This window comes from Pristiophorus japonicus, chromosome 21, assembly GCF_044704955.1.
Source record: "Pristiophorus japonicus isolate sPriJap1 chromosome 21, sPriJap1.hap1, whole genome shotgun sequence".
Classification (NCBI taxonomy): domain Eukaryota; kingdom Metazoa; phylum Chordata; class Chondrichthyes; family Pristiophoridae; genus Pristiophorus; species Pristiophorus japonicus.
Window position 1 is genome coordinate 61,952,243 of NC_091997.1, and position 25,815 is coordinate 61,978,057.

The 25,815-nt window shown below is 43.5% G+C and overlaps 1 protein-coding gene across 3 annotated transcripts in view; it reads right to left on the reverse strand.

The window, feature by feature from the left end:
- The window catches only part of LOC139234018 (leucine-rich repeat-containing protein 49), a 292,104-nt gene that overhangs the window by 188,263 nt on the left and 78,026 nt on the right, over positions 1-25,815 (reverse strand). For all 3 annotated transcript variants that reach the window (XM_070864857.1, XM_070864856.1, XM_070864854.1), the window contains exon 9: positions 2,327-2,388. In XM_070864857.1, the coding sequence (XP_070720958.1) occupies positions 2,327-2,388 (62 nt within the window). The remainder of the gene's footprint in view (positions 1-2,326; positions 2,389-25,815) is intronic.

Consider the following 25,815-nt stretch of genomic DNA (forward strand, 5'->3'; position numbering starts at 1 on the left):
GGAAACCCATCCACCACCTTAAACATTCACACCCTCCACCACCGGCGCTGCAGTGTGCATCGTCTACAAGATACACTGCAACAAATCGCCAAGGCTTCTTCGGCAGCACCTCCCAAACCCACGAATTCTACTAGAAGGACAAAGGCAGCAGGTGCATGGGAACACCATCACCTGCAAGTTCCCCCCCAAGTTGCACACCAAGTTGACTTGGAATTATATTGCCGTTCCTTCATTGTCGCTGGGTCAAAGTCCTGGAACCCACTCCCGAACAGCACTATGGGAGCACCTTCACCACAAACACTGCAGCGGTTTAAGGCTGCGGCTCACCACCACCTTCTCAAGGGCAATTAGGGATGGGCAATAAATCCTTCCCATATGCCCACATCCCAGGAACGAATTTTTAAAAAACTTGGAGTACTGTGCATAGTTTTGGTCTCCTTATCTGGAGGAAAGATATACTTGCCTTCAAGGCAGTGCAACGGCGGTTCACTAGATTGATTCGGGATTGGAAGGTTGTCCAATGAGGAGAGAGTGACTAGATTGGCTCTATACTCTCTGGAGTTTAGAAGACGAAGAGGTGATCTCACTGAAACATACAAGATTCTAAGGGGGATTAACAGGATACTTGCTGAGAGGTTGTTTCCCCATACTGGATAGTCTAGAAGTCAGGATAAAAGGTTGGTCGTTTAAGACAGAGATGAGGAGGAATTTCTTCACTCAGAGGGTTGTGAATCTTTGGAATTCTCTATCCCAAAGGGCTGTGGATGCTGAATCGTTTAGTATATTCAAAGCTAAGATACATAGATTTTTGAACTCTAGGGGAAGCAAGGGATACGGAGATCGGCGGGAAAGTGGCGTTGAGGTTGAAGATCAGCCATGATCTTATTTAATGACGGAGCAGGTTCGCGGGGCCATATGGCCTACTCCTGCTCCGAGTTCTTATGTTCTTAACTTCTACCCAGCAGCCTCTGCTTTGCCAGATCATCATCTGCCACTTGTGCCAGACGACGCGATCCTCCCACCAAACACATCTTCCACTACCCTCCTCTTTTCTTTTCTTTCTGGAGGGGTTATTTTGTCCAGCATATCCTAATCTACACTTCCATCATCCCCCCCACCCCCTGCCTTCCAGCTGCCCTTCTCCTGGCACCTTCTTGTACAATCTCAGCACATGCAATACTTATCCATTCACTTCCTCTTAGCATCGCTCTCCTCTCACGGCCTTTCTTTATCTATTTTATCAATACCACTATAGTTGGTGCACTTCGACACTTTTTGTCCTCGCCTCCATCCTCCTCCACCTCCCTGCACTGACTCACTGGACTGCGTGTACTCTACCTCATTCTCTTCCAAGGACCTTGCTCAGTCTCTCCTTCCTCCTACAATAGACAGCCTTTTTAACACCAAAGTTTGGTGTCATCTAATTGCAATATCCTGATGAACTTAAATTTCTTTCCCATTTATCTGAATCTTAGTGATATTGTGCACTATGGCCCTGGCCCTTCCCTGAGGAATTGTTAATAATGTTGATGACAGAACAGAAAGACGGCTGTCTTTCCCATCCAAACAGTCCCTTAAATGGACATATTTATTTCTGGTTGAATCAGTGAGCTTCATGTGAGACATAAACAACAAATAAAGATTACTTCAGATGCCATGTTATTGCAAATTACTATCTAAATTTAAAACTTGATTTAGTTAATGAGAACATTCAGATAAAAAAAAGAATTTTGTTTCCTATAAAGATGCCTTTGTTAATAATTCACTGCTTTATAATGTACTCACATCCACAAACAGTGATGATTAGTAATAAATTCTGTACGTTAATTAACCACATCCTGAGAGTTAAAAAAATGGATGAAATCCTTCCAACTGATGCATAATATGATCATCTCATAATAAATAAACACAAACTGTGCAAAGACTCAAATCTGTGTGTACTATAAAATGCACTTATGTAACAAAATATGCAGCATTGGTCTGTTGCTGCACAATTCCTAGTCTATCAATACCCTACAGAGCACTGATAAATGGCTGCAGTAATCAAGCCCAGGCTTAAATTTACCAAGCAATTAAAATCACTGCTTAGTACGCAAGTCAGTAATGATCCAAATTAAAGTCAAGCAAGTAGAAAAATTCATTAACTTTAATCAATATTGTCTCAAGTTAACGTAATAATCCTTAATTTTAGAAATGATGCAAAAAGGTTTGTATAAATATTCTGCAACTAATAATAAGCAACGGTTCTGCACTTCAACAAAGTGAGCACTTAGGCCTTTGCGAGCTGTCAGTTCTTCCGGTTACTAAAAAAGGATGTAGCTCTTACCTGGATATGTTGTTAAAGCTGAGGAAGAATCTTTGGAGACAAGGTAATGTGTCTGCATCGCTCTATAAAAGAAAAAATCAGGGAGGAGTCAACAATAATGTGCTTAACATCCCAGCAGCCTTTGGATGGGTTCCTGCAGCTTCATTTACTGCAGCTTTGTCGCTGCGATTTTCTCAGTGAGCTGTGCCTCTTGCTTATGGCCAGGTATTGCAGGAGACTGCTAGAATGCAGAGATCCACTCAGGCTGATGAGCTGATGTCTTTGCCAGGTAAAGGGTAGGGCTGCAGTTACTCTGCACAGGCTCTCAGGAGGAGCAACCTGCAGCATCAGCATTTCAGTTATAGGAGAAGCCTGGGTAATCACTGTGCAGTACCACCGATTGGCTCTTAAAGCTGTCACTCACAAGCAGCTCGTTCCATTAAGCTGCCCGTTATAGTTTGGCTGTACCCAAAAAAAGCAACAAAAACAACTTCAGTCCCATATATTACTCATTCATGCCAGTGCAGCTTTTCATTTTTATTTGTCATATTTAGGAGAAAAGCAAATGCTTCACTTAGTACAAATGGACCATATAAAACTGAGAAAATAAGTAATAAATATAGAAACCATGTACCACTGCTTTAAACACAACATGGAAATAATTCTGCATGATGAGAACACTGTTGAGATTTCTGTTGTAAATGAGATTATGGACTGGATTCTCAGGCAGAGTTCCAGTAAGGTGAGACTTGCCTCTGTGACAATGGCAAAAGGCTGCTCTCCAATGCCCAGCTGCAAAATCCCAGTGATACTGCAGCACCACAATAAACAGTTGAGTATTTAAAGGGGTAGAAATACTCCAAAGATTAGTATAGGAACTTCCTCGTAGGCCTCGGCACAGACCAAGGCCTACATTATATTGAATTTACAGAACACAACAGACCATTCGTCCCAACTGGTCTTTGTCGGTGTTTAGGCAGCAGCAGGCCGGGGAGGAGCCAGTCCGGAGAGGTGCAGGCCGGGAGGAGGATAAGCAGGCCAGGGAGGAGGTGGCCGGGGGAGGAGCCAGTTCGGAGAGGTGCAGGCCGGGGAGGAGGATAAGCAGGCCAGGGAGGAGGAGGCCTGTGAGGGTGAGCAAGTGGTGGAGGAGACGGCCGGGGCAGAGAATGTAAAGCGAGGTTGGACAGTGAGGCAGTGCTTGGCTTCATTGTCCAAATTATCCTTCATCCTCTGCCGCTATCTTGACCAATGTCACAGAGGTAAAACCCGCCCTATGATTCTATGGATATTCAATATATGAATCAGAACATCTGGAAATAATTTTCCCTAAGTACAACACTAAGTGCAATTTTAAAAATAAACCAGTTTTAACAAATATTCTGACCCACTACACATTCGACTAGGACTGTACTAACCAGCTGCTTTCATCAGAGAAAGGCACCCACTGTAATTAGAGCATGCAATTCACTTATATTTAAAGTCAAGTCCCAAGAACATGGGTAAAGTGTAAACTGAAGCTGCATTTACGCTACAATTGGTAAGACATTACAGTGTAAATTTTGAGTCAAATCAGCAGGTTCCTTTTCAAAAGAGTTTGGTTAATCTATCACTACTTAACATAAGAACATAAGAAATAGGAACAGGAGTAGGCCATACGGCCCCTCGAGCCTGCTCCGCCATTCAATAAGATCATGGCTGATCTGATCATGGACTCAGCTCCACTTCCCTGCCCGCTCCCCATAACCCCTTATTCCCTTATCGTTTAAGAAACTGTCTATTTCTGTCTTAAATTTATTCAATGTCCCAGCTTCCATAGCTCTCTGAGGCAGCGAATTCCACAGATTTACAACCCCCTGAGAGAAGAAATTTCTCCCCATCTCTGTTTTACATGGATGGCCCCTTATTCTAAGATCATGCCCTCTAGTTCTAGTCTCCATCAGTGGAAGCATCCTCTCTGCATCCACCCTCATAATCTTATACGTTTCGATAAGATCACCTCTCATTCTTCTGAATTCCAATGAGTAGAAGTCCAACCTACTCAACCTTTCCTCAGAAGTCAACCCCCTCATCTCCGGAATCAACCGAGTGAACCTTCTCTGAGCTGCCTCCAAAGCAAGTTTATCCTTTCATAAATATGGAAACCAAAACTGCACGCAGTATTCCAGGTGTGGCCTCACCAATACCTTATATAGCTGTAGCAAGACTTCCCTGCTTTTATACTCCATCCCCTTTACATAAAAGCCAATATACCATTGGCCTTCTTAATCACTTGCTGTACCTGCATACTATCCTTTTGTGTTTCATGCACAAGTACCCCCAGGTCCCGCTATACTGCAGCGCTTTGCAATCTTTCTCCATTTAAATAATAACTTGCTCTTTGATTTTTTCTGCCAAAGTGCATGACCTCACATCTCCGACATTATACTCCATCTGCCAAATTTTTGCCCACTCACTTAGCCTGTCTATGTCTTTTTGCAGATTGTTTGTGTCCTCCTCACACATTGCTTTTCCTCCCATCTTTGTATCATCAGCAAACTTGGCTAGGTTACACCCAGTCCCTTCTTCCAAGTTGCTACTATAGATTGTAAATAGTTGGGGTCCCAGCACTGATCCCTGCAGCACCCCACTAGTTACTGGTTGCCAACCAGAGAATGAACCATTTATCCCAACTCTCTGTTCTCTGTTAGTTAGCCAATCCTCGATCCATGCTAATATATTACCCCCCAAGCCCGTGAACTTTTATCTTGTACAGTAACCTTTTATGTGGCATCTTGTCAAATGTCTTCCGGAAGTCCAAATACACCACATCCACTGGTTCCCCTTTATCCACCCTGTTTGTTACATCCTCAAAGAATTCCAGCAAATTTGTCAAACATGACTTCCCCTTCATAAATCCATGCTGACTCTGCCTGACCAAATTTTGCTTTTCCAAATATCCTGTTACTGCTTCTTTAATAATGGATGCCAACATTTTCCCAACCACAGATGTTAGGCTAACCGGTCTATAGTTTCCTGCTTTTTGTCTGCCTTCGTTTTTTAAATAGGAGCATTCCATTTGCAGTTTTCTAATCTGTTGGGACCTCCCCAGAATCCAGGGAATTTTGGTAAATTATAACCAATGCATCCACAATCCCTGCCACGCCTTCTCTTAAGACCCTTGGATGCAAGTCATCAGGTCCAGAGGATTTATCTGCCTTTAGTTCCATTACCTTACTGAGTGCCACCTCCTTAGGTGATTGTGATTGTGTTAAGTTCCTTCCCCCCTGTAGCCCCTTGACTATCCACTGTCGGAATATTGTTAGTGTCCTCTACCGTAAAGACTGATACAAAATATTTGTTCAGAGGGACTGGAGGCAAGATTCACGTTAGGGTCACTTCCAAGGCAAGGAGTAGCAGTTGTTATACACATAAATGATTCAACAGATGTGATATACAGGGGTTTCAGGGATATAGGCAGCTTCAGAAATTACTTTAAATATGGTGGAAAGACAAACATCATGGTTCTGTAACACACTCACATACCGAGTGACCGAGCATGGATCGTGCATCGTGAGCTTTCCATCTTATCCTGGCATCAGGGAGGAGTCACTGGCACTCTGTGCCTCCATTTCCCAAGCCTTTGAGGAAATGTCATACAGAAGTCAGCTGGTGCCACACAGGGATAGAAGAGAGAAATAAACTGGGCTAAGGTACACCCAGTGACCTCTGGTAACGGACTGATGCTTCGGACAGGGAGCATTCCACACTCCAGCTGGAAATGGTGCCAGTGGCAGAAGAGCAGTATCTAAAAATAAATGCACTCCAAATATCTGAATACATTTGTAGAATCATGGTCAGTGGTCATGCAGCCAATAATTCCATTAATTTTTATCAATCGTTGCACTCAGTATTTTATTGAGATTAATTCAAAGTGAATTCTTCAGTTCAGCATTTGGTACAGAATACATCTGTAATTACAGGCAGCACATCCTAATTCAAAATATTAATTTCTGTTCAGAAGAGCAATCTATGATTGTCCCACATCACATTCACATATTATGTCAAGCCAGTGCAAGCCATTTCTCCCAGCATCTTTGGTTTATTCAGGACTGCAGCCTCCTGAATTGCGCAGTGTGTGCAACTCTCCATTTAGATATCAAGGTTAATGTTTGCAGGCAATGAATAAATAAGAGGTTCCATCTTGTATAAAATGCACATCATCAGCATAGGCAGTCCCTCGGAATCGAAGAAGACTTGCTTCTACTCTAAAAATGAGTCCTTAGGTAGCTGAACAGTCCAATACGACAACCACAATCCCGGTCACAGGTGGTACAGATAGTCGTTGAGGGAAGGGGTGGGTGAGGCAGGTTTGCCGCATGCTGTTTCCGCTGCCTGCGCTTGTTTTCTGCATGCTCTCGGCGATGAGACTCGAGGTGCTCAGTGCCCTCCCGGATGCATCCTCCACTTAGGGACGTCTTTGGCCAGGGACTCTCAGATGTCAGTGGGGATGTTACACTTTATCAGGGGGGCTTTGAGGGTGTCCTTGTAACATTTCCTCTGCCCACCTTTGGCTCGTTTGCAGTGAAGGAGTTCCAGGTAGAGCGCTTGCTTTGGGAGTCTCGTGTCTGGCATGTGAACAATGTGGCCTGCCCAGCGGAGCTGATCAAGTGTGGTCAGTGCTTCAATGCTGGGGATGTTGGCCTGGTCGAGGACGCTAACGTTGGTGCGTCTGTCCTCCCAGGGGATTTTCAGGATCTTGCGGAGGTATCGTTGGTGGTATTTATCCAGCGACTCGAGGTGTCTACTGTACATGGTCCAAGTCTCTGAGCTGTACAAGAGGGTGGGTATTACTACAGCCCTGTAGACCATGAGCTTGATTGCAGATTTGAGGGCCTGGTCTTCACTCTTTTCCTCAGGCGGCCGAAGGCTGCACTTGCGCAGGTGTTGAATCTCATCATCAACGTCTGCTCTTATTGATAAGAGGCTCCCGAGGTATGGGAAATGGTCCATGTTGTCCAGGGCTGCGCTGTGGATCTTGATGACTGGGGGGCAGTGCTGTGCGACAGGGACAGGTTGGTGGAGGACCTTTGTCTTACAGATGTTTAGCGTAAGGCCCATGCTTTCGTTCGCCTCAGTAAATACGCTGACTATGACTTGGAGTTCGGCCTTTGTATGTCCGCAGGCGCAGGTGTCGTCGGTATACTGTATTTCGACGACAGAGGTTGGGGTGGTCTTGGACCTGACTTGGAGACGACGAAGGTTGAACAGGTTCCCACTGGTTCTGTAGTTTATTTCCACTCCAGCGGGGGGCTTGTTGACTGTGAGGCGGAGCATGGCACTGAGGATGCACACACTGTATACAGTGATTACAGGGAGCATAGCTGCACTATTAGAGCATCAAATATTATTAAATAGATTGGCTAATAGGAAAGGAAGGTAAAATTAGAGATGAATAAAATAGACTCTAAACTCTAAATCCTCTCACTGTTACTTTAAACAAAATCAGTTCATTTTTCAAATTAGTTGATTCACTCTCAAAAGTACTAAATGGATATTACATGATGCCATCATTCACAATTAAACATTGATAGTTAAATGCAGCCAGCCATCTCCAGGCAGTATGTGATGCACTTCATGGGATGAATAATTTTCACAGGCATGTTACCAACAGTATTTAGTCACATGCCAATATTCACCAAGGAATATTCAGAAGCAACACAAAGCACATTCACAACAATTAACTTACCACAAAAAATGGAAAGTAATCATGGCCTTATCCCATGAAGACAGAAGACTTTTTACTGAGCTTTTCAGTTCAGCCTTCACATCAGTTAATAGTCACTGGCTTTCACTGACCTCAGTTTCCATTTCTCAAAGCCTAGACGAGTCAGTTCAACTTGTGGTCAGCTAAGCAGTAGGAAGACCATAGGCATTATCTTCAGTCCCCGCCACAAACTACGTACCCTCATCACCAATTCCATCCCCTTTCCTGAACACTTTCTCAGACGGAACCAAATGATTCACAACATCGTCATTCTATTCAATCTGGAGCTGAGCTTCCACCATTTTAAAAATAATTGATTGGTTGTAGGGCTTCACTGGCAAGGCCAGCATTTATTGCCCATCTCTAGTTACCCTTGAGAAGGTGGTATGGTTTCAAATCTTACATTACAACAGTAACTACACTTCACAAAGTATTTAATTATCAGTAAAGAGCTTTGGGACGTGCGGAGGTCGTGAAAGACGCTATATAAATGCAAGTTCTTCTTTCTTGCTGCAGTCTGTGTGGTGAAGGTGCTTCCAGGGCTGTGAGGTAGGGAATTCCAGGATTTTAACCCAGTGATGATGACGGAATGGCACCATATGTCCAAGTCAGGATGGTGTGTGACTTTGAGGGGAACTTGGAAATGATAATGTTCCCATTCACCTGCTGCCCTTGTCCTTCTGGGTGGTAGGTCTCAGGTTTGGGAGATGCTGCCAAAGAAGCTTTGGAAAGTTGCGGCAGTGCATCCTGTAGACAACACACACTGCAGCCACAATGCACCAGTGGTGATGGCAGTGGTTGTTTGGGCTAGTGGTTGAAGTGCCGATCAAGCAGTCTACTCTATCCTGGATGGAGAGTATTCCATCACATTCTGACTGTTGGTGATGGTGAGGTTTTGGGGACCCAGGATGTGAGCCACTCACTGCAGAATACCCAGCCTCTGACCTGCTCTTGTAGCCATGGCATTTAAGTGACTGGTCCAATTGAGTTTCTTGTCAATGGTGACCCCCAGGATGTCAATGCTGCGTGTGTCATGATGATGGTAATGCTACTGAATGGCACAGAGAAGTGGTTATACCCTCCATTAAACCCACCTCTTTGACCAAGCAGCTCCTATTATCTTGTTTGGTTTGACCTTCATTTTTTGATTGTTTTTCTGAACAGCTGTTTGAGACTTCCTCCTACGTTAGAGATGCTCTATAATGCAAGTTGTTGCATTTACCCGGGTGGCCCATGAAGAGAGAAAGCTTGGACATTACTGCTATGCACTCTTTCCCAATTTTCCTTTCCTCTACTACACTATCACAGTAGCATTCAATCACTCTAATCATTCAGCCTTGTACCAGTGCTCCTTACTGTCCCCGAATTGTTATATCCCACTTACCTGCCCTACTGCCCCCTACACAAGGTCCCCGTTTCAATCTAATTGCCTGGTGAACACGGCTTTTCTTCGTTCATTGTAAACACTGCAGAGCAGGCTCGAGGGGCTGTATGGCCTACTCCTGTTCCTATTTCTTATGTTCTTAAGTTCTGTCCAAACCCGATTTCTACAAACTGCAATGTAAAGGAGCAATCCCTCATTTTTAGTCAGATTTTTTTTTACCCGGAAGTTTCACAAAGTAAGTAACTGCTTCCCTTTTCTGAGCAAATATAATCGTATCCAGCAATAAATCGACACGAATGTCATGTAGGATCACTTTTGCATCTGCATGGCAGTAAAAAGATGCTTAAAATCAAGTAACTTCAAGGTCATGGTTTAATTTAACACACTGGAATTAATCCGATCAGTCACCGACCTGAAATGTTAACTCAGTTTCTCTCTCCACAGAGGCTGCCTGACCTGCTGAGTATTCCAGCATTTTATGTTTTTATTTTAGTTTTCCAGCAGTATTTTAGATTAAACATTTATAGTGGTTAGGAGATTATTTAAAGCTTCCCCCTCGGGCTTTTTTAAATGTTTAAAACACTGGTACCACAAAGCACACGTCAGCTAGTGAAGCTCAAGCCACCAATCTGAAACGACATGACTGATGCTCACTCTCATTACGCATTCGCTGATTTAAGCGGGCTGTTGTTTTCCAGAAATCATATTGTCTTCCAAGAAGTGTCATGTTCTGCATCTTCAGATTTGACTCTAATGGCGAAATGAAAACCCTGTCATTTCTATTTAAATGGCTATTGGAATAGTCACAGAACACGTGGCAGAAAGTCACTTTTAATTCCACTAATTGCTTGTAGTTCTTAAACACCACTCGATTTACCAACTCAACAATGTCTCTGGACAAGCAGGCACGGCTTTGGCAGGAATTAAATGAAGTAATTGAATCTGCTGCACATTTACAATGAATACACGGCAGCCTACACAGGGGTTTATTTACTGATACTTGTTGGAGCTGCACTCATCCAGGCAAGTGGAGAGTATTGCATCACACTCCTGCCTCGTGTCTTGTAGATGGTGGAAAGGCTTTGGGGGATCAGCAGGTGAGTCACTCCCCACAGAATACCCAGCCTCTAACCTGCTCCTGTAGCCATAGTATTTATGTGGCTGGTCCAGTTATGTTTTTGACCAATGGTAACCCCCAGGATGTTGATGTACCGTAAACATGAATGCTAACTCTCTCCTCATAGTGAAATAATGCATTAGGTTGCAAGCAAAAGCTTTTCATTCTTTTTCACAGCAATTTTTAGCGAATACTTGTAATATTCACAAAGTACTGGTAATAGTGGTCAGTTATTATTAATAAATTATGAGCGCTCATTAAACATGCATGCCAACCATTTTGTTTGACTCTGTTTTTTGGGGCCACTGCTCACGTTGAACACCTTTTGGAAATCCATGTACACTACGTCACCACACAGCCCTCACCTACCCTCTCTGTTACCTCATCAAAAAATTCAATCAAGTTGGTTAAGTGTGATTTACTTTTAACAAATCTGTGCTGGCTTTCCTTAATTAATCTACACTTGTCCAAGCGATTCTTCATTTTGTCCCTGATTACTGTTTCTAAAAGCTTCCCCACTATCGAGGTAAAACTGACCGTCCTGTAGTTTATCTTGACACCCTTTTTTGAACAAGGGTGTAACATTTGCAATTCTCCAGTCCTCTGCCACCACCCCCGTTTCCAAGAAGGATTGGAAGATTATGACCAGTACCTCCATGATTTCTTCCTTCACTTCCCTCTGTGTCCTAGGATGCATCCCATCTGGTCCTGGTGATTTATCTACTTTAAGTACAGCCAGCCTTTCTAGTACCTCATTCGTACTCCATCCAGTACCTCCTCCTTTACTATGTCTATGGCAGCATCTTCTTTCTTGGTGAAGACAGATGCAAAGTACATAATTTAGTACCTCAGCCATACTCTCTGCCTCCTTTTTTGGTCCCTAATTGGCCACACTCCTCCTCTTACTGCTCGTTTACTATACAAATCCAAATTCCTTCCTCACTACAGTGCAGATACTCAAGCAGAGATCGATCACTGCACCCACCCAGCCAGCCTTCAGCAAATTAGTGTTTGCCTAACCTTAAAACAAAAATAATGAACAGCTTTCATCAATTTGAAGAATCAGAGGGAAGTTGACCAACTGGTTCAAATAAAACTACAAGCTGAACGAGTATTACCCGTTGGAACTTAATTACTGATGCACAAAAACCTCAGTGTTAAAGGAATACCCAAACTTTGAGGTAATTTGACATATGCCACACGATTCAGAAGAAAAACGAGCAAATATTGCACAGTATCATTAAATGTACCAGATCACTCTGTAAAGTGTGCAATCCTAGCACAGAAACAAAGGAGAGATTTGGAAAGTGAGGTTATCCTTATATGTTTGCTACTGAAACCTGCAGCTTGTTGCTGAAACACACACACAGCAAGTGGCGCAGATCGATAGCTTAGATCTGTCTGAAATTCATAGAACAGAAATTCAGCAATGTGCAAAACAATAATTAAAATGAGGCTCAACTGCTAAATAACATTAAACCGTTGTTTAAAATAATTTAACAAAAGTTTAATTAACTTACTGCTAGAAGTATTTTTTACTTATAAATATAGTTGCTCTTTATGAAGACAGCTTAAACTTCACCAGACTACTGAATCTTAAAACAATTGTACAAAGAGTTTGAGAATTCTAAAACTAAATGTGTTAGTTATCAACCTTACTTGACAGTTTGTTCACTTTAATTTGCCCTTTTCTGGAGACAATACTATTTTTGTTGGACCGTATAGTCCATAATTCATATTCACACTAGCCTCCTTTAATAGCTGTCATCCCTCTGCATTCCACTGCTTTATGGCAACGATGATCAGAACATAACATAAGAAATAGGAGCAGGAGTAGTCCACCTGGCCTCTCGAGCATGCTCCACCATTTAATAAGATCATGGCTGATCTGATCATGGACTCAGCTCCACTTCCCTGCACACTCTCCATAATCCTTTATTCCCTTATCGCTCAAAAATCTGTCTATCTCTGCCTTAAATATATTCAATGACCCAGCCCCCACAGCTCTCTGGGGCAGAGAATGCCACAGATTTACAATCCTCAGAGAGAAGAAATTCCTCCTCATCTCAATTTTAAATCAGCAGCCCCTTATTCTGAGACTATGTCCCCTAATTTTAGTTTCCCCTATGAGTGGAAATATCCTCTCTGCATCCACCTTGTCGAGCCCCCTCATTATCTTATATGTTTTGATAAGATCACCTCTCATTCTTCTAACTCCAATGTGTATAGGCCCAACCTACTCAACCTATCCTCATAAGTCAACCCCCTCATCTCTGGAATCAATCTAGTGAATCTTCTCTGAACAGCCTCCAATGCAAGTATATCCTTCCTTAAATACGGAGACCAAAACTATACGCAGTACTCCAGGTGTGGCCTCACCAATACCCTGTACAGTTGTAGCAGGACTTCACTGCTTTTATACTCTATTCCCCTTGCAATAAAGGCTAACATTCCATTTGCCTTCCTGATTATTTGCTGTACCTGCTTTTTGTGTTTCATGCACAAGGACCCCCAGGTCCCGCTGTACTGCAGCACTTTGTAATTTTTCTCCATTTAGTTACAATTGTTTTTCTACCAAAGTGGATAACCTCACATTTTCCCATCTGCCAATTTTTTTGCCCACGCACTTAGCCTGTTCATATCCCTCTGCAGATTTTTTGTGTCCTCCTCACAATTTGCTTTCCCACCCATCTTTGTATCATCAGCAAACTTGACTATATTACACTCGGTCCCTTCATCCAAGTCATTAACATAGATTGTAAATAGTTGGGGTCCCAGCACCGATCCTGACTAGTTTGTTTGCCAACCAGAAAATGACTCATTTATCCCGACTCTCTGTTTTCTGTTAGTTAGCTAATCCTCTATCCATGCTAATATACTACCCCCAACCCCGTGAACTTTTATCTTGTGCAGTAACCTTTTATGAGGCACCTTATCGAATGCCTTCTGGAAATCCAAATACACCACATCAACTTGTTCCCCCTTATCCACCCTGCTCATTACATCCTCAAAGAACTCCAGCAAATTTGTCAAACAATGATTTCCCTTTCATAAAACCATGCTGACTCTGCTTGATTGAATTATGCTTTTCCAAATGTCCCACTACTACTTCCTTAATAATGGACTCCAGCATTTTCCCAATGACAGATGTTAGGCTAACTGGTCTATAGTTTCCTGTTTTTTGTCTGCCTCCTTTTTTAAATAGGGGCGTTACATTAGCGGATTTCCAATCCGCTGGGACCGCCCCAGAATCCAGGGAATTTTAGTAGATTACAACCAATGCCTCCACTATCTCAGCAGCCACTTCTTTTAAGACCCTTGAATGTAAGCAATCAGGTCCAGGAGACTTGTCCACCTTTAGTCCCATTATTTTACCGAGTACTATACAAGGAAACTATCCCAGATACACTCTATGAACTCTTCCTCAAGGTTACCCTGGCCAATTTGCTTTGTCCAATCAATATGAAGGTTAAAATCGCCCATGATTATTACCATTCCTTTTACAAGCCTTCATTATTTCTTGATTTATACTCCGTCCAACAGTATAGCTACTGTTAGTGGGCCTATAGACTACTACCACCAGCGACTTTTTCCCCTTATTATTCCTCATCTCCACCCAAACTGATTCAACATCTTGATCTTCTGAGCCAATATAATTTCTCACAAACACACTGATCTCATCCTTTATTAACAGTGCTGCCCCATCTTCTTTTCCTTTCTGTCTGTCCTTATTGCAGTGATTGTTCACATTATGGTCATACTTTACATAAATTATAATTTTATTCAAACATATACATTACATAATTAATATGCAAGATATATACAAGTATATGGAGCTAGGTCACAGATTAGCCATGATCTCATTGAATGGCGGAACAGGCTCGAGGGGCTAAATGACCTACTCCTGTTCCTGTGTTCCTACAACATTTATTGCAAGATCCTAAGTTGCCCTTAATGGCAAGGGTGGATTTCTGCTAACTAAAAAATAGGTCAGGCGTCACATTGCAGTTTATAGCCTTTGGCATAAACTCCATTGGCTTAATAAATTTAATTCCACAATTTAGAACAGCACCACTGGTGCTCTTCTAGGGTTACACGATGTTCTATCCATCCAACGGTTATTGCTCACAAACCAAAGTGGGAACAGCATTTTATCTCTCAGCAAATACTATCTTTGAATGTGACAGCTTCTAGAAGTGCTATTATTGTTGTATAAATTGTAGCTGCAGAAACTGATGCAATATTTTTCTCTACTGTCCTGAAGGAGCTGTCTCATTCTCAGGTGCAAGTCTGTAGGGCCACCCTTTAATACCACATCCAAGTGACCATTTGTCTGATCTTAGTCTAGGCAGGGACTGGCAGCAGGCAATTCAACTGTGAGGGTGTCAAAGCCAAAGCCAAGTACAATCCAGGTTCAATTAATATTCCCTCAGTAAATGAACAGCCAGCATAAGATTTTGTCCTCACCTGATGCCTACTTACCAGCAGAAGTCAATGGATAATGGTCAGGAGGAGCTGGAAGCCCTCCCCCCTCTAACCCAGGGAGGCCGAGATCAATTGTGGCATCCCAATTGCTGCCAGTTAACATACTTCTTAAACCATCCAAAGACTGCAAGCCACAACTAAAGCCAATACAGACTGCAACAGTTCCTCGTGCATTATGTGACAGTGGTTCAAGATAAAAACCTATTGCACTGCCCTCGGGCATAAGGACCCCTCTCAAGTTTTAAGATCAAAGACAAAAATTCAATCTGAATAGAAACAGCAAATAATAAATGGTGGAATTGCACAGTAATGAATTACTTGGGAGTTTTTACTAACTGAGGTTCATGTTCCACTCAAAATTAAGATTTTGCTCCAGGCTTGGCATGTGATGGACAATGAGAGCTGCTATATTTCAGATCATAAGAAACCCTCCATATTTTAATATCCACGTAGATGATCCTGGCAATCACTTCAAATTCTGTTGACTGCAACATCCTATCTAGCTGGAATATACAAGCATTAGTAGGTGAGAGCCCATGTGGGAATAGGTCACATTTATTGCCCTGAGGTGGTGGTAGGCCACCTTCTTGAACCATTACAGCCCTAGTGCTGCTCCCACAATGTTGTTAGGTAAGAAATTCCAAGATATTGATCCAGCAATAATGAAGAAATGGCAAATATATCTGAGTCAGAATGGTATGTGACTTGGAAGAGGAACTTGGAGGCAATGATAGAATCATAGAATCTTACAGCACAGAAAGGAGCCACTTGGCCCATGATGCCTGTGCTGACTATTTGAAACATACCAACATACGAACAATGACAGGCAGGTAAAGACCCTCTGGTCTATCGAGCCTGTCCCACACAATTACAATACCTTGTGTATCACAACATATACACTTCACTGACACCTGGGAGTCCCTGGTCAAAGACCACTCTAACTAAGTGGAGGAAGTACATCCGGGAGAGCGCAGAGCACCTTGAGTCTCATCGTCGAGAGCATGCAGAAACCAAGCGCAGGCAGCAGAAAGAGCGTGTGGAAAACCAGTCCCACCCACCCCTTCCCTCAATGACTGTCTATCCCACCTGTGACAGGGACTGTGGCTCTCGTATTGGACTGTTCAGTCACCTAAGGACTCATTTTTAGAGTGGAAGCAAGTCTTCCTCGATTCCGAGGGACTACCTATGATGATGATGACGTCTCCACCCCACCCGAAACCATGTGATCTCCTGGGAGGGACAAAACCAAGGCCATTTTGGGAAAAAAAATCTGGGAAATTCCTCTCCGATCCATCTAGCCAATGAACCTAGTCCAAGAGATCATTCTGGCCTTGAATTCCCTGCAGTACCTACCTTCTGTAAGAGAAGATCTCTACCACAGCCAGAAACAAATCCAGCTTTCGCTTGAAGGAATTCAGCGAGTCTGCATCCACCACATGGAACGGCAGCTTGTTCCAGGTCCACTATAATCTGGGAAAATAACCACCTCCTGACATCTAACCTAGATCTAGCATTATACAACTTAAATTTGTGATCACTGGTCCTGCCTAATCTATTTAATTGAAATAAACTGACAGCTGGAACACCGTCTATTCCCTTCATTATCTTCTAAACCTCAATCAGATCCTCCTGAGTCTATACTGCTCTGAGGAATAGAGTCCCAACTCTTTTAGCCTATCTTGATAAATAAGCTGCTTTAGACTTGATAATAAGTGCTATCTAATTAGTCCCATTCTCCCGCTCTTTTCCTTCTATTTACATATACACACAATTCCTTTTGACGGCTAGTATTGAATCTGCTTCCACCAACCTGTCAGGCAGTGCACTGCCAATGATAGCTTGCTGGTGTCAGCTGTGGCTCATGCACAGGACTTTAGCCAGAGTCAGAGGGATTGTGGGTTCAAGTCCAATTACAGAGACCAACACTTAATTACTGAGGGAGTGCTGCACTGTCGGAAGTTCCGTCTTTCGGATGGGACATTAAACATTATCACATTGCTGTTTGTAGGCACTTGCTTTAGGCAAAATGGCTGTCCCATATCCTACATTCCACTTTGAGAAAAAAATACTTTATTGGCTGTAAAGCCCTTTGGAACGACCTGAGGTCATGCAAGGCGCTATATAAATGCAAGTCTTTCTTTCTAAAACTATTTTTCCCCATCTCCCCTCTGGTTCTTTTGCCAATGACCTTAAATCTGTGTCCTGTGGTTACCCATCCTTTTGCCACTGGAAACAGTTTCTCCTAATTTACTCGATCAAAACCCTTTATTATTTTGAATACCTCTACGGAATCTCCCATTTACTTCCTCTGCTCTATGGAGAACAATCGCAACTTCTCCAGTCTCCATCCCAGCTATCATTCTGGTAAATCACTTCTGCAGGCCTTGACATCCTTCCTAAAGTGAGGTGCCCAAAAATAGATGCCCGAGTGATCGTACTAACTCTGGATTTAATGGACATGTCACACTCATTTAACGTACCCAGCTGACGTGCACAAATAGCTTAATTGCTTGCAGGTCCCACATGTGCACAAAATTGGAAAAACAAAATGTAGAAAACAGTAATTAAAGCATTGCATTTTGAAAATGTTACCGCAAGATGTACTCGTTTGGAAATGTTTTGTTCAGTAGAGTTGCAACAAAATTCTAGCCATCCTGTTATTAACTAATTAACTAGGGTCTCTTCCTTGGCATTGCTCATGTTGAGTCCGAAGATGCGCTGTCTGATCTCATGTAATGTACAATATATTATTAGGGCCACTATTTACAATGATTAAGTTACTTAGCTTCCCCCAAGGCGAGGAGTTGGTCCTATGCTGCTTTAGGCAGAGGATGTGATTAGATGTTAATGATATGGGAGGGAAGTTGAGAACCAGGGGACACAGTCTAAGGATAAGGGGTAGGCCATTTAGGACTGAGATGAGGAGAAACTTCTTCACTCAGAGAGTTGTTAACCTGTGGAATTCCCTGCTGCAGAGAGTTGTTGATGCCAGTTCCTTGGATATATTCAAGAGGGAGTTAGATATGGCCCTTACGACTAAAGGGATCAAGGGGTATGGAGAAAAAGCAGGAAAGGGGTACTGAGGTGAATGATCAGCCATGATCATATTGAATGGTGGTCCAGGCTCGAAGGGCCGAATGGCCTACTCCTGCACCTATTTTCTATGTTTCTATTCCCACCCTCCTGTCTCAATATTCTCTTGTTATGGATCAGGAAACAGCAAGAGGCTGGCACTGGGCCATGTGTAAGGACCATCTCTCAGATCAGAAGCTTTGTGGGGGCCCAGAGAAAGTTAAAGGGAACCTGTCCATCTACCTCCTCTCACATCACTATCTAGGACCCCAAACACTCTTTCCATCAAGTCTTGGATGAAGTCTTGGATGAGCCACAATTTCCTCCAGCTAAATGTAAACGATATGGTGCAATAATAGAGGGTGCAGGAAGAGAGAGATGTGAGGGTTTAGGTACACAAATCTTTGAAAGACAAGTTGAGTAGGCTGTTTAAAAAGCATAAGGGGTCCTTGGCTTTATAAATAGAGACAGAGTGTACAAAAGCAAGTAGATTATGCTCACCTTTATAAATCAGTATTGTGCCCAATTCTGGGCACCGCACTTTAGGAAGGGTGTCAAGCCCTTCGGGATGGTGCAGAAGAGATTTATCAGAATGGTCCCAGCGATGAGGGACTTCAGTTATGTGGAGACTGGGGAAGCTGGGGTTATTCTCCTTCGAGCAGAGAATGTTAAGGGGAGATTTAATAGAGCTGCTCAAAATCATAGAGGGTTTTGCTAGAATAAAGAGAAACAGTTTCCAGTGGCAGCAGGGTCGGGAACCAGAGGGTTCCAGTGGCAGCAGGGTCGGGAACCAGAGGGTTCCAGTGGCAGCAGGGTCGGGAACCAGAGGGTTCCAGTGGCAGCAGGGTCGGGAACCAGAGGGCACAGGTTTAAGGTGCTTGGCAAAAGAACCAGGAGGAGATAGGCAGAATTTTTTTTAATGAAACAAGTTGGTGGGTGAATGAGGGAGAGAGAAAATGAGAGCGTGAAAGAGAAGAGAGACAGATAAAGAGGAGAGTCTCTGAGTGAGAGACGGACAAAACTGGATTATTTGTTAGATTCTACGGTACTGAGTACAGTGCACCTAAAGTTCAAATTGGTCACTGCCTGTTTCTTAGGCTGCACTAAATACATACCCCAGGACGGTTGATAAACGTATATATGCGTAGGTTGATTGCTGCTAGTAGTCTTGGGATAGGGTCCTATGCACCAAATCATTCAAAATGTCTGGAATTGATCAATGGGTGAAGCCATTCCGTCAAATTCATACATTGTGATTCATACATTCCTGGGGGGTCTTTTTAAAGTAATAGGCTTGATTGAAATCTATATCTTGGGTAGGTTTATGAGAAGCAATGGGCTTTGTTTCTTTGTAAATATTTTGACAGGCAGCTCTGTCGCCAGTAGTTACAGGGTGTAGGTTTATAGTTGACTGCCTGCGCTCAGAGCCACTGGAGGACTTCACGGTAACAAGTAGCCACATAAGCAACGAAGTCTTGAGTCAGTCTGACGTTGAGGATTAGAACCAGAAATGCATGTTTGTTGTTAACATTGCAAGGTTAATTGAAGTTTGCAATTGGTGTTGATATACTGATTGCATCTAGCATTCTTTTACCGGTTTACATTCAGTATATTAGACTAGTAGTTTATTACCCGAGCCATGGTTTGATAACATATTATTCATCAGCCTATCAAAATCTAGGAGCTCATATAGCAACACATAATTATATTAAATGAACCATAGTACAATCATTAGCATTCTCTTTTCAACACACTTACTTAGATATTGGGTGGTTAAAGCTACATTCTAGTTTGTAAGAGCCATCAGATCTGCTTATGAGAGTGATCTGTAACACTGAACCTAATTACAACAACTTGCTGTAGAGAACCATTCCAAGGCACAATTAGAATAGCTAATGCAAAAACAAAAAAAAATAAATTAACAGCAACAGAAGGCACACGGGAGTGTGTGTCAGAGGAGAGAGAGAAAAAAAGAGAGAATGTACATCAGGACAGAGCATTTGTGTCAAGGAGAACAAGTATTAGAGTATGTTAAGCGCCAGAGTGCTGGTCTGGAGAGAATGAGAGGGAGAAAGAAAATGCGAAAGAGAATGCGAGAGAGAACGCGAGAGAGAGAGAGAGAGAATGCGAGAGAGAGAGAGAATGCGAGAGAGAATACGACAGAGCGTGTAGGTTAGATGACGGAGTATCAGGAAAGAGAGCGAGAGAACAAGAGAGCAAGCAGAGAGAGAAATAGAGATATGAGAGAGTGCGAGCATGCGAAAGTGCACAAAAGTGAGAATGCGAGAGGGAGCAAGAGACACCAACCATCTGGGAGAAATTAAAACATCTGTTTTCCTTTAGACAACTGTGTGATTTGTATCTTTACTGTAAGCCTCTTCTGCAATCTAAGTTACAAGTCTAAAACAGATCTGAGTTCCTAATTTATTTGCAGTAGTGGTATGCCCTCTCTCCTCATTTTGCTGAAAATCATTCGGTGAAGAATAACAAAACTGTGTTCTTAGTAACACTCCGTGGGAATGGATGACGCTCACATAATACTGATTTATGCGAACAAAATATCCAGCAATTGCTTTGCACCATGTTTAAGAATCCGAAAAGGAACTGGATCCTAATAGTTTTTAAAATGACAAGAATACCTTCCATTAACTTCTCTTGCACATACCAGGGTTAACAGTCCAAAGTTTACACAGCTCGTGGGGGTAGTATTATGCATCCTTCTCCCTTTAAGAGCACATCCATCAGCACCCAGAGCCAAGGATTTTAAATGTTTCCTGGTGCTAATCATTACCCAGTGACAGTATGGACATCAGGGACGGCAGAATCAAGTGTGGCTGTGCTGGCCGTCATGGTTGAATAATTGCACCACTCAGTGTTAAGACTCATTAAAAACAGCTGCTCAAATAAGGTACTGGAGAGCTGCTGATGCCTGTATGATCAATCCCACAAGAGTCAGCACCTTCAGGGACTGTACCCCAAGGAGAGTCAGCACCTTCAGGGACTGTACCCCAGGGAGAGTCAGCACCTTCAGGGACTGTACCCCAGGGAGAGTCAGCACCTTCAGCGACTGTACCCCAGGGAGAGTCAGCACCTTCAGGGACTGTACCCCAGGGAGAGTCAGCACCTTCAGCGACTGTACCCCAGGGAGAGTCAGCACCTTCAGCGACTGTACCCCAGGGAGAGTCAGCACCTTCAGGGACTGTACCCCAGGGAGAGTCAGCACCTTCAGGGACTGTACCCCAGGGAGAGTCAGCACCTTCAGGGACTGTACTCCAGGGAGAGTCAGCACCTTCAGGGACTGTACCCCAGGGAGAGTCAGCACCTTCAGGGACTGTACCCCAGGGAGAGTCAGCACCTTCAGGGACTGTACCTCAGGGAGAGTCAGCACCTTCAGGGACTGTACCCCAGGGAGATTCAGCCTGTGTTTTTCTCCCGTGAATAAAATAATATTGTCGCAATGCAGGTATATTTTCCGATCCTGGTTTTGACAGAACAGTCCTACAGCACTAAAGCTTTTGCTGTCTATATCTTCATGAAATCTTTACAGGCCTCCTCGCTATTTGCCATTCCACCACTTTAGTGTTTTCGGCAAATTTCAAGGTTTTATTCTGTAAGACCGTCTAATTACTGAACAAAGGTGGACGCAAAACTGACCCCTGGGGTACACCCCTTTCATCACTTCTCCATTTACCCCAATTCTGTGTCCAGCCAGCTTTCTATCCATGCTGCTACATTTTCTCATATACGGCAGAATTTTTCTAACAAGTCTTTTTTGAGACACTTTGTCAAATGCCTTCTGAAAACACATATACGGTACATCTACTGCATTGTTTTATCTATCCAGAAAACTATTACATTTGTCAAACATGACTTGCCTTTAATAAATATGTGCTAGTTGTCCTTGAGTAACATCTGCATTTATAAATGTTCACAAATTTGAAATTATGGATTCGAAGAGTTTTCTCATAAATGACGTTCGACTAATTGGTTTATTACTTTATCATCATTACTTCATTGCCCTTCTTCAGCAAAGGTTTAACTTCTCCAGTCCCACATTTAAGGAGGATTGAAAGATTGTGTCTGGAGCCACTGTTATCTCCGCTCTGACTTTTTTTGAACAACCGAGAATACATACCATCAGGGCTAATGATTTATCTACCTTGAATTCTCCTAGTTTTTTTTAGAACCAATTCCTTTTGTACAGTTATCTTTATAGAATTGTTCCATATCCTCCTCTAGTATATCTACATTCTCATTTCCATCATCATTTGTAAAAACGGATGAAAAATATTTCAACTGCAGGATCATACAATGAGCATCTCATCAAATAATGTGTAATTGGCACTTGAAGTAGCATGCCAAAGATTTTTAATTTAAGAAATGCCGACAGAGCTTGAAATACAGATACAGAACCTTCTCTGAGGGCAGCTGCAAGGCAGTTGTTTATCAATGTGAGGTGTGACTGGCTGAACTGTATAAAAAAATATTATAGTTGCAGGGAGGAAAGCACTGACCCTTTCATTAAAGTCATAAAACCATCGATTTCCCAATAAACGTCCACGCTCCATGCCCCCTCCTGTAGGCTGTACAGACAGTAAGGAAATACGCAATTTGTAAAATTACTAGCCACAGCCCCAGCAAGAAGTAAATTATGCCTCCAAACTGTTACTACATTCAAAAGTTACAAAAGTAAACAAAGTAATTCCATACGTCTCAACGAGAACAAAAAATAAACAAAATTGGAGCCTATTGCATAGAATGACAGTGAATATACAACACAGAAACAGGCCATTCGGCCCAACTAGTCTGTGCTGGTGTTTATACTCCACACACGATTCCTCCTGTTCCATCTCCCTCAGCTCAGCCTTTCAGCATTATCCATTTCCTTTGCTCTCATGTACTCCTCTCGTTTCTTTCTGAAAGCATCCAGCTTGCCTCAACCACTTCCTGCGGTACTGAGTTCCACATTCTAACCACACTGAGTAAAGACATTTTTCTTCATTTCCTTATTGGATTTATCAGTAACTATCTTTTATTCATGGCCCCTACATTTGGATTCTCCCATAGTGTAAATATTCTCTCCACATCTAGCCTGTCCAACTCATTCATAGTTTTAAAAACCTCGATCAGGTCTCCTCTAAGTCTCTTTTCTAAAGAATGATAGCCCCAACCTGTTATGTATTTAACCCTTTGTAACTTGCACTACACCTGACCACCAGAGGGCCCACCTGTTGGAGTCCCAAAGGATCCCAGCATCCCTTGGGAGCACAGTATATAAGCAGGTCACCCACAAAGTACCTGCACTCTGGAACCTTAATAAAGGAGCTAAGGTCATACTTGCTCATTACATACAGTACTCAATCTCACCATGTATTGTGAGTATAACAATTGGCGACGAAGTAACGAACAACCACGCAAAAATGCAAAGAACAGTCGGCATCCTGGCGAAGTTCTCAGAAGGGGACGATTGGGAGGTCTTCGTGGAGAGACTCGACCAATACTTTGTGGCCAACGAGCTGGAAGGGGACGAGAATGCTACCAAACGAAGGGTGATCCTCCTAACTGTCTGTGGGGCAACAACCTATGGCCACATAAAGAATCTCCTGGCCCCGGCAAAATCAACAGAGAAATCCTACGAAGAATTGTGTACGCTGGTCCGGGAGCATCTAAATCCTAAGGAAAGCGTTTTGATGGCGAGATATCGGTTCTACAAATGTCAACGATTGGAGAGCCAGGAAGTGGCGAGCTACGTCGCCGAACTAAGACGCCTCGCAGGACATTGTGAGTTTGAGGGATTCCTAGAACAAATGGTCAGAGACTTTTTTGTACTGGGCATCGGACATGAGACAATCCTTTGCAAACTGTTGACTGTAGAAACTCCAAATCTGAGTAAAGCCATAATAATAGCCCAGGCATTTATGTCCACCAGCGACAACACCAAGCAGGTTTCACAGATCAAAGAAGTTTCGGCCAGTACTGTGCATAAAGTAACGTCGGTATTGAGCAGAAATGTACGCGACAGAACGTACACGCCGGCTGCTGTGGCCCGACCTCAGTTGACCCAGAGTCCGCCATCATCTGTTAATGCTTGGCAGTTAATACGCTGTTGGCGTTGCGGAGGTGATCATCGGCCCCATCAATGCCGCATTAAGCACTATGCGTGCAATGTGCAGAACAATTGGACACCTCCAACGAATATGCAGGCGAGCTACAAACCTTGCAAACTACAACGTTGCAGAGGAAGATCGATCCACAGTGGATCAGACTGAGTTGGAAACTCATACGGAGGAGGCAGAAGTGTACGGGGTACACAAGTTCACAACGAAATGCCCACCAATGTTGAAAGTTGAACTGAACGGCATTTCAGTATCTATGAAACTGGACACGGGGAACAAGTCAGTCCATAATGAGTAAAAAGGCCTTCGACAGGCTGTGGGGAAAGAAGACACACAGGCCCAAGCTCAGCCCCATTCACACCAAACTAAGGACTTACACCAAGGAACTAATCCCTCTAATTAGCCGTGCAGAAGTCAAAGTCTCCTATGATGGAGCAGTACACGAACTCCCGCTGGGGATTGTGTCAGGGGATGGCCCCACGTTGTTTGGCAGAAGTTGGCTGGGGAAAGTCCGCTGGAACTGGGATGACATCCGAGCACTTTCGTCCGTCGACGACACCTCACGTACCCAGGTTCTAAGCAAGTTCCCATCGTTATTCGAGCCAGGGATTGGAAGCTTCTTGGGGGCAGAAGTGCAGATCCATTTGGTTCCCGGTATGCGACCCATTCACAATACTCAGGCGGTACCGTACATGGTGAAAAAGTGGAAATTGAGCTGGACAGGCTGCAACATGAAGGCATCATCGCGCCGGTGTAATTCAACGACTGGGCCAGTCCAATTGTTCCGGTACTCAAGGAGGACGACACGGTTAGAATTTGCGGGAACTATAAAGTAACGATTAACCATTTTTCGCTGCAGAACCAGTACCTGCTACCCAAGGCAGATGACCTATATGCAAACCCTGGCTGGAGGGAAGATGTTCACCAAGCTGGACCTGACCTCGGCCTACATGACGCAGGAGCTGGAGGAGTCTTCGAAAGGCCTCACCTGCATCAACGCGCACAAAGGTCTGTTTATCTACAACTGGTGCCCGTTCGGGATTCAGTCGGCCGCGGCGATCTTCCAGCGGAACATGGAGAGCCTATTAAAGTCGGTTCCTTGCATTGTGGTCTTCCAGGACGACATATTGGTTACATGTTGGGACACCATGGGGCACTTGAAGAATATGGAGGAGGTTCTTAGTCAGTTGGATTGCGTGGGGCTCAGGTTGAAACGCTCAAAGTGTGTTTTCCTGGCACAGGACGTCGAATTCTTAGGAAGGAAAATCGCAGCAAACGGCATCAGACCCACCGACGCCAAGACGGAGGCCATCAAGAACGCGCCGCGACCACAGAACGTGACGGAGCTGCAGTTGTTCCTGGGACCCCTTAACTATTTCAGTAATGTCCTACCTGGGTTAAGCACCCTGCTAGAACCCCTACATGCGCTACTGCGCAAGGGAGACGACTGGATATGGGGGAATTCACAAGAGGCTGTCTTTAAGAAAGGCAGAAATTTATTGTGTTCTAACAAACTGCTTGTCCTGTATAATCCATGTAAACAATTAGTGTTAGCTTGCGATGCGTCGTCATATGGGGTCGGGTGTGTGTTAC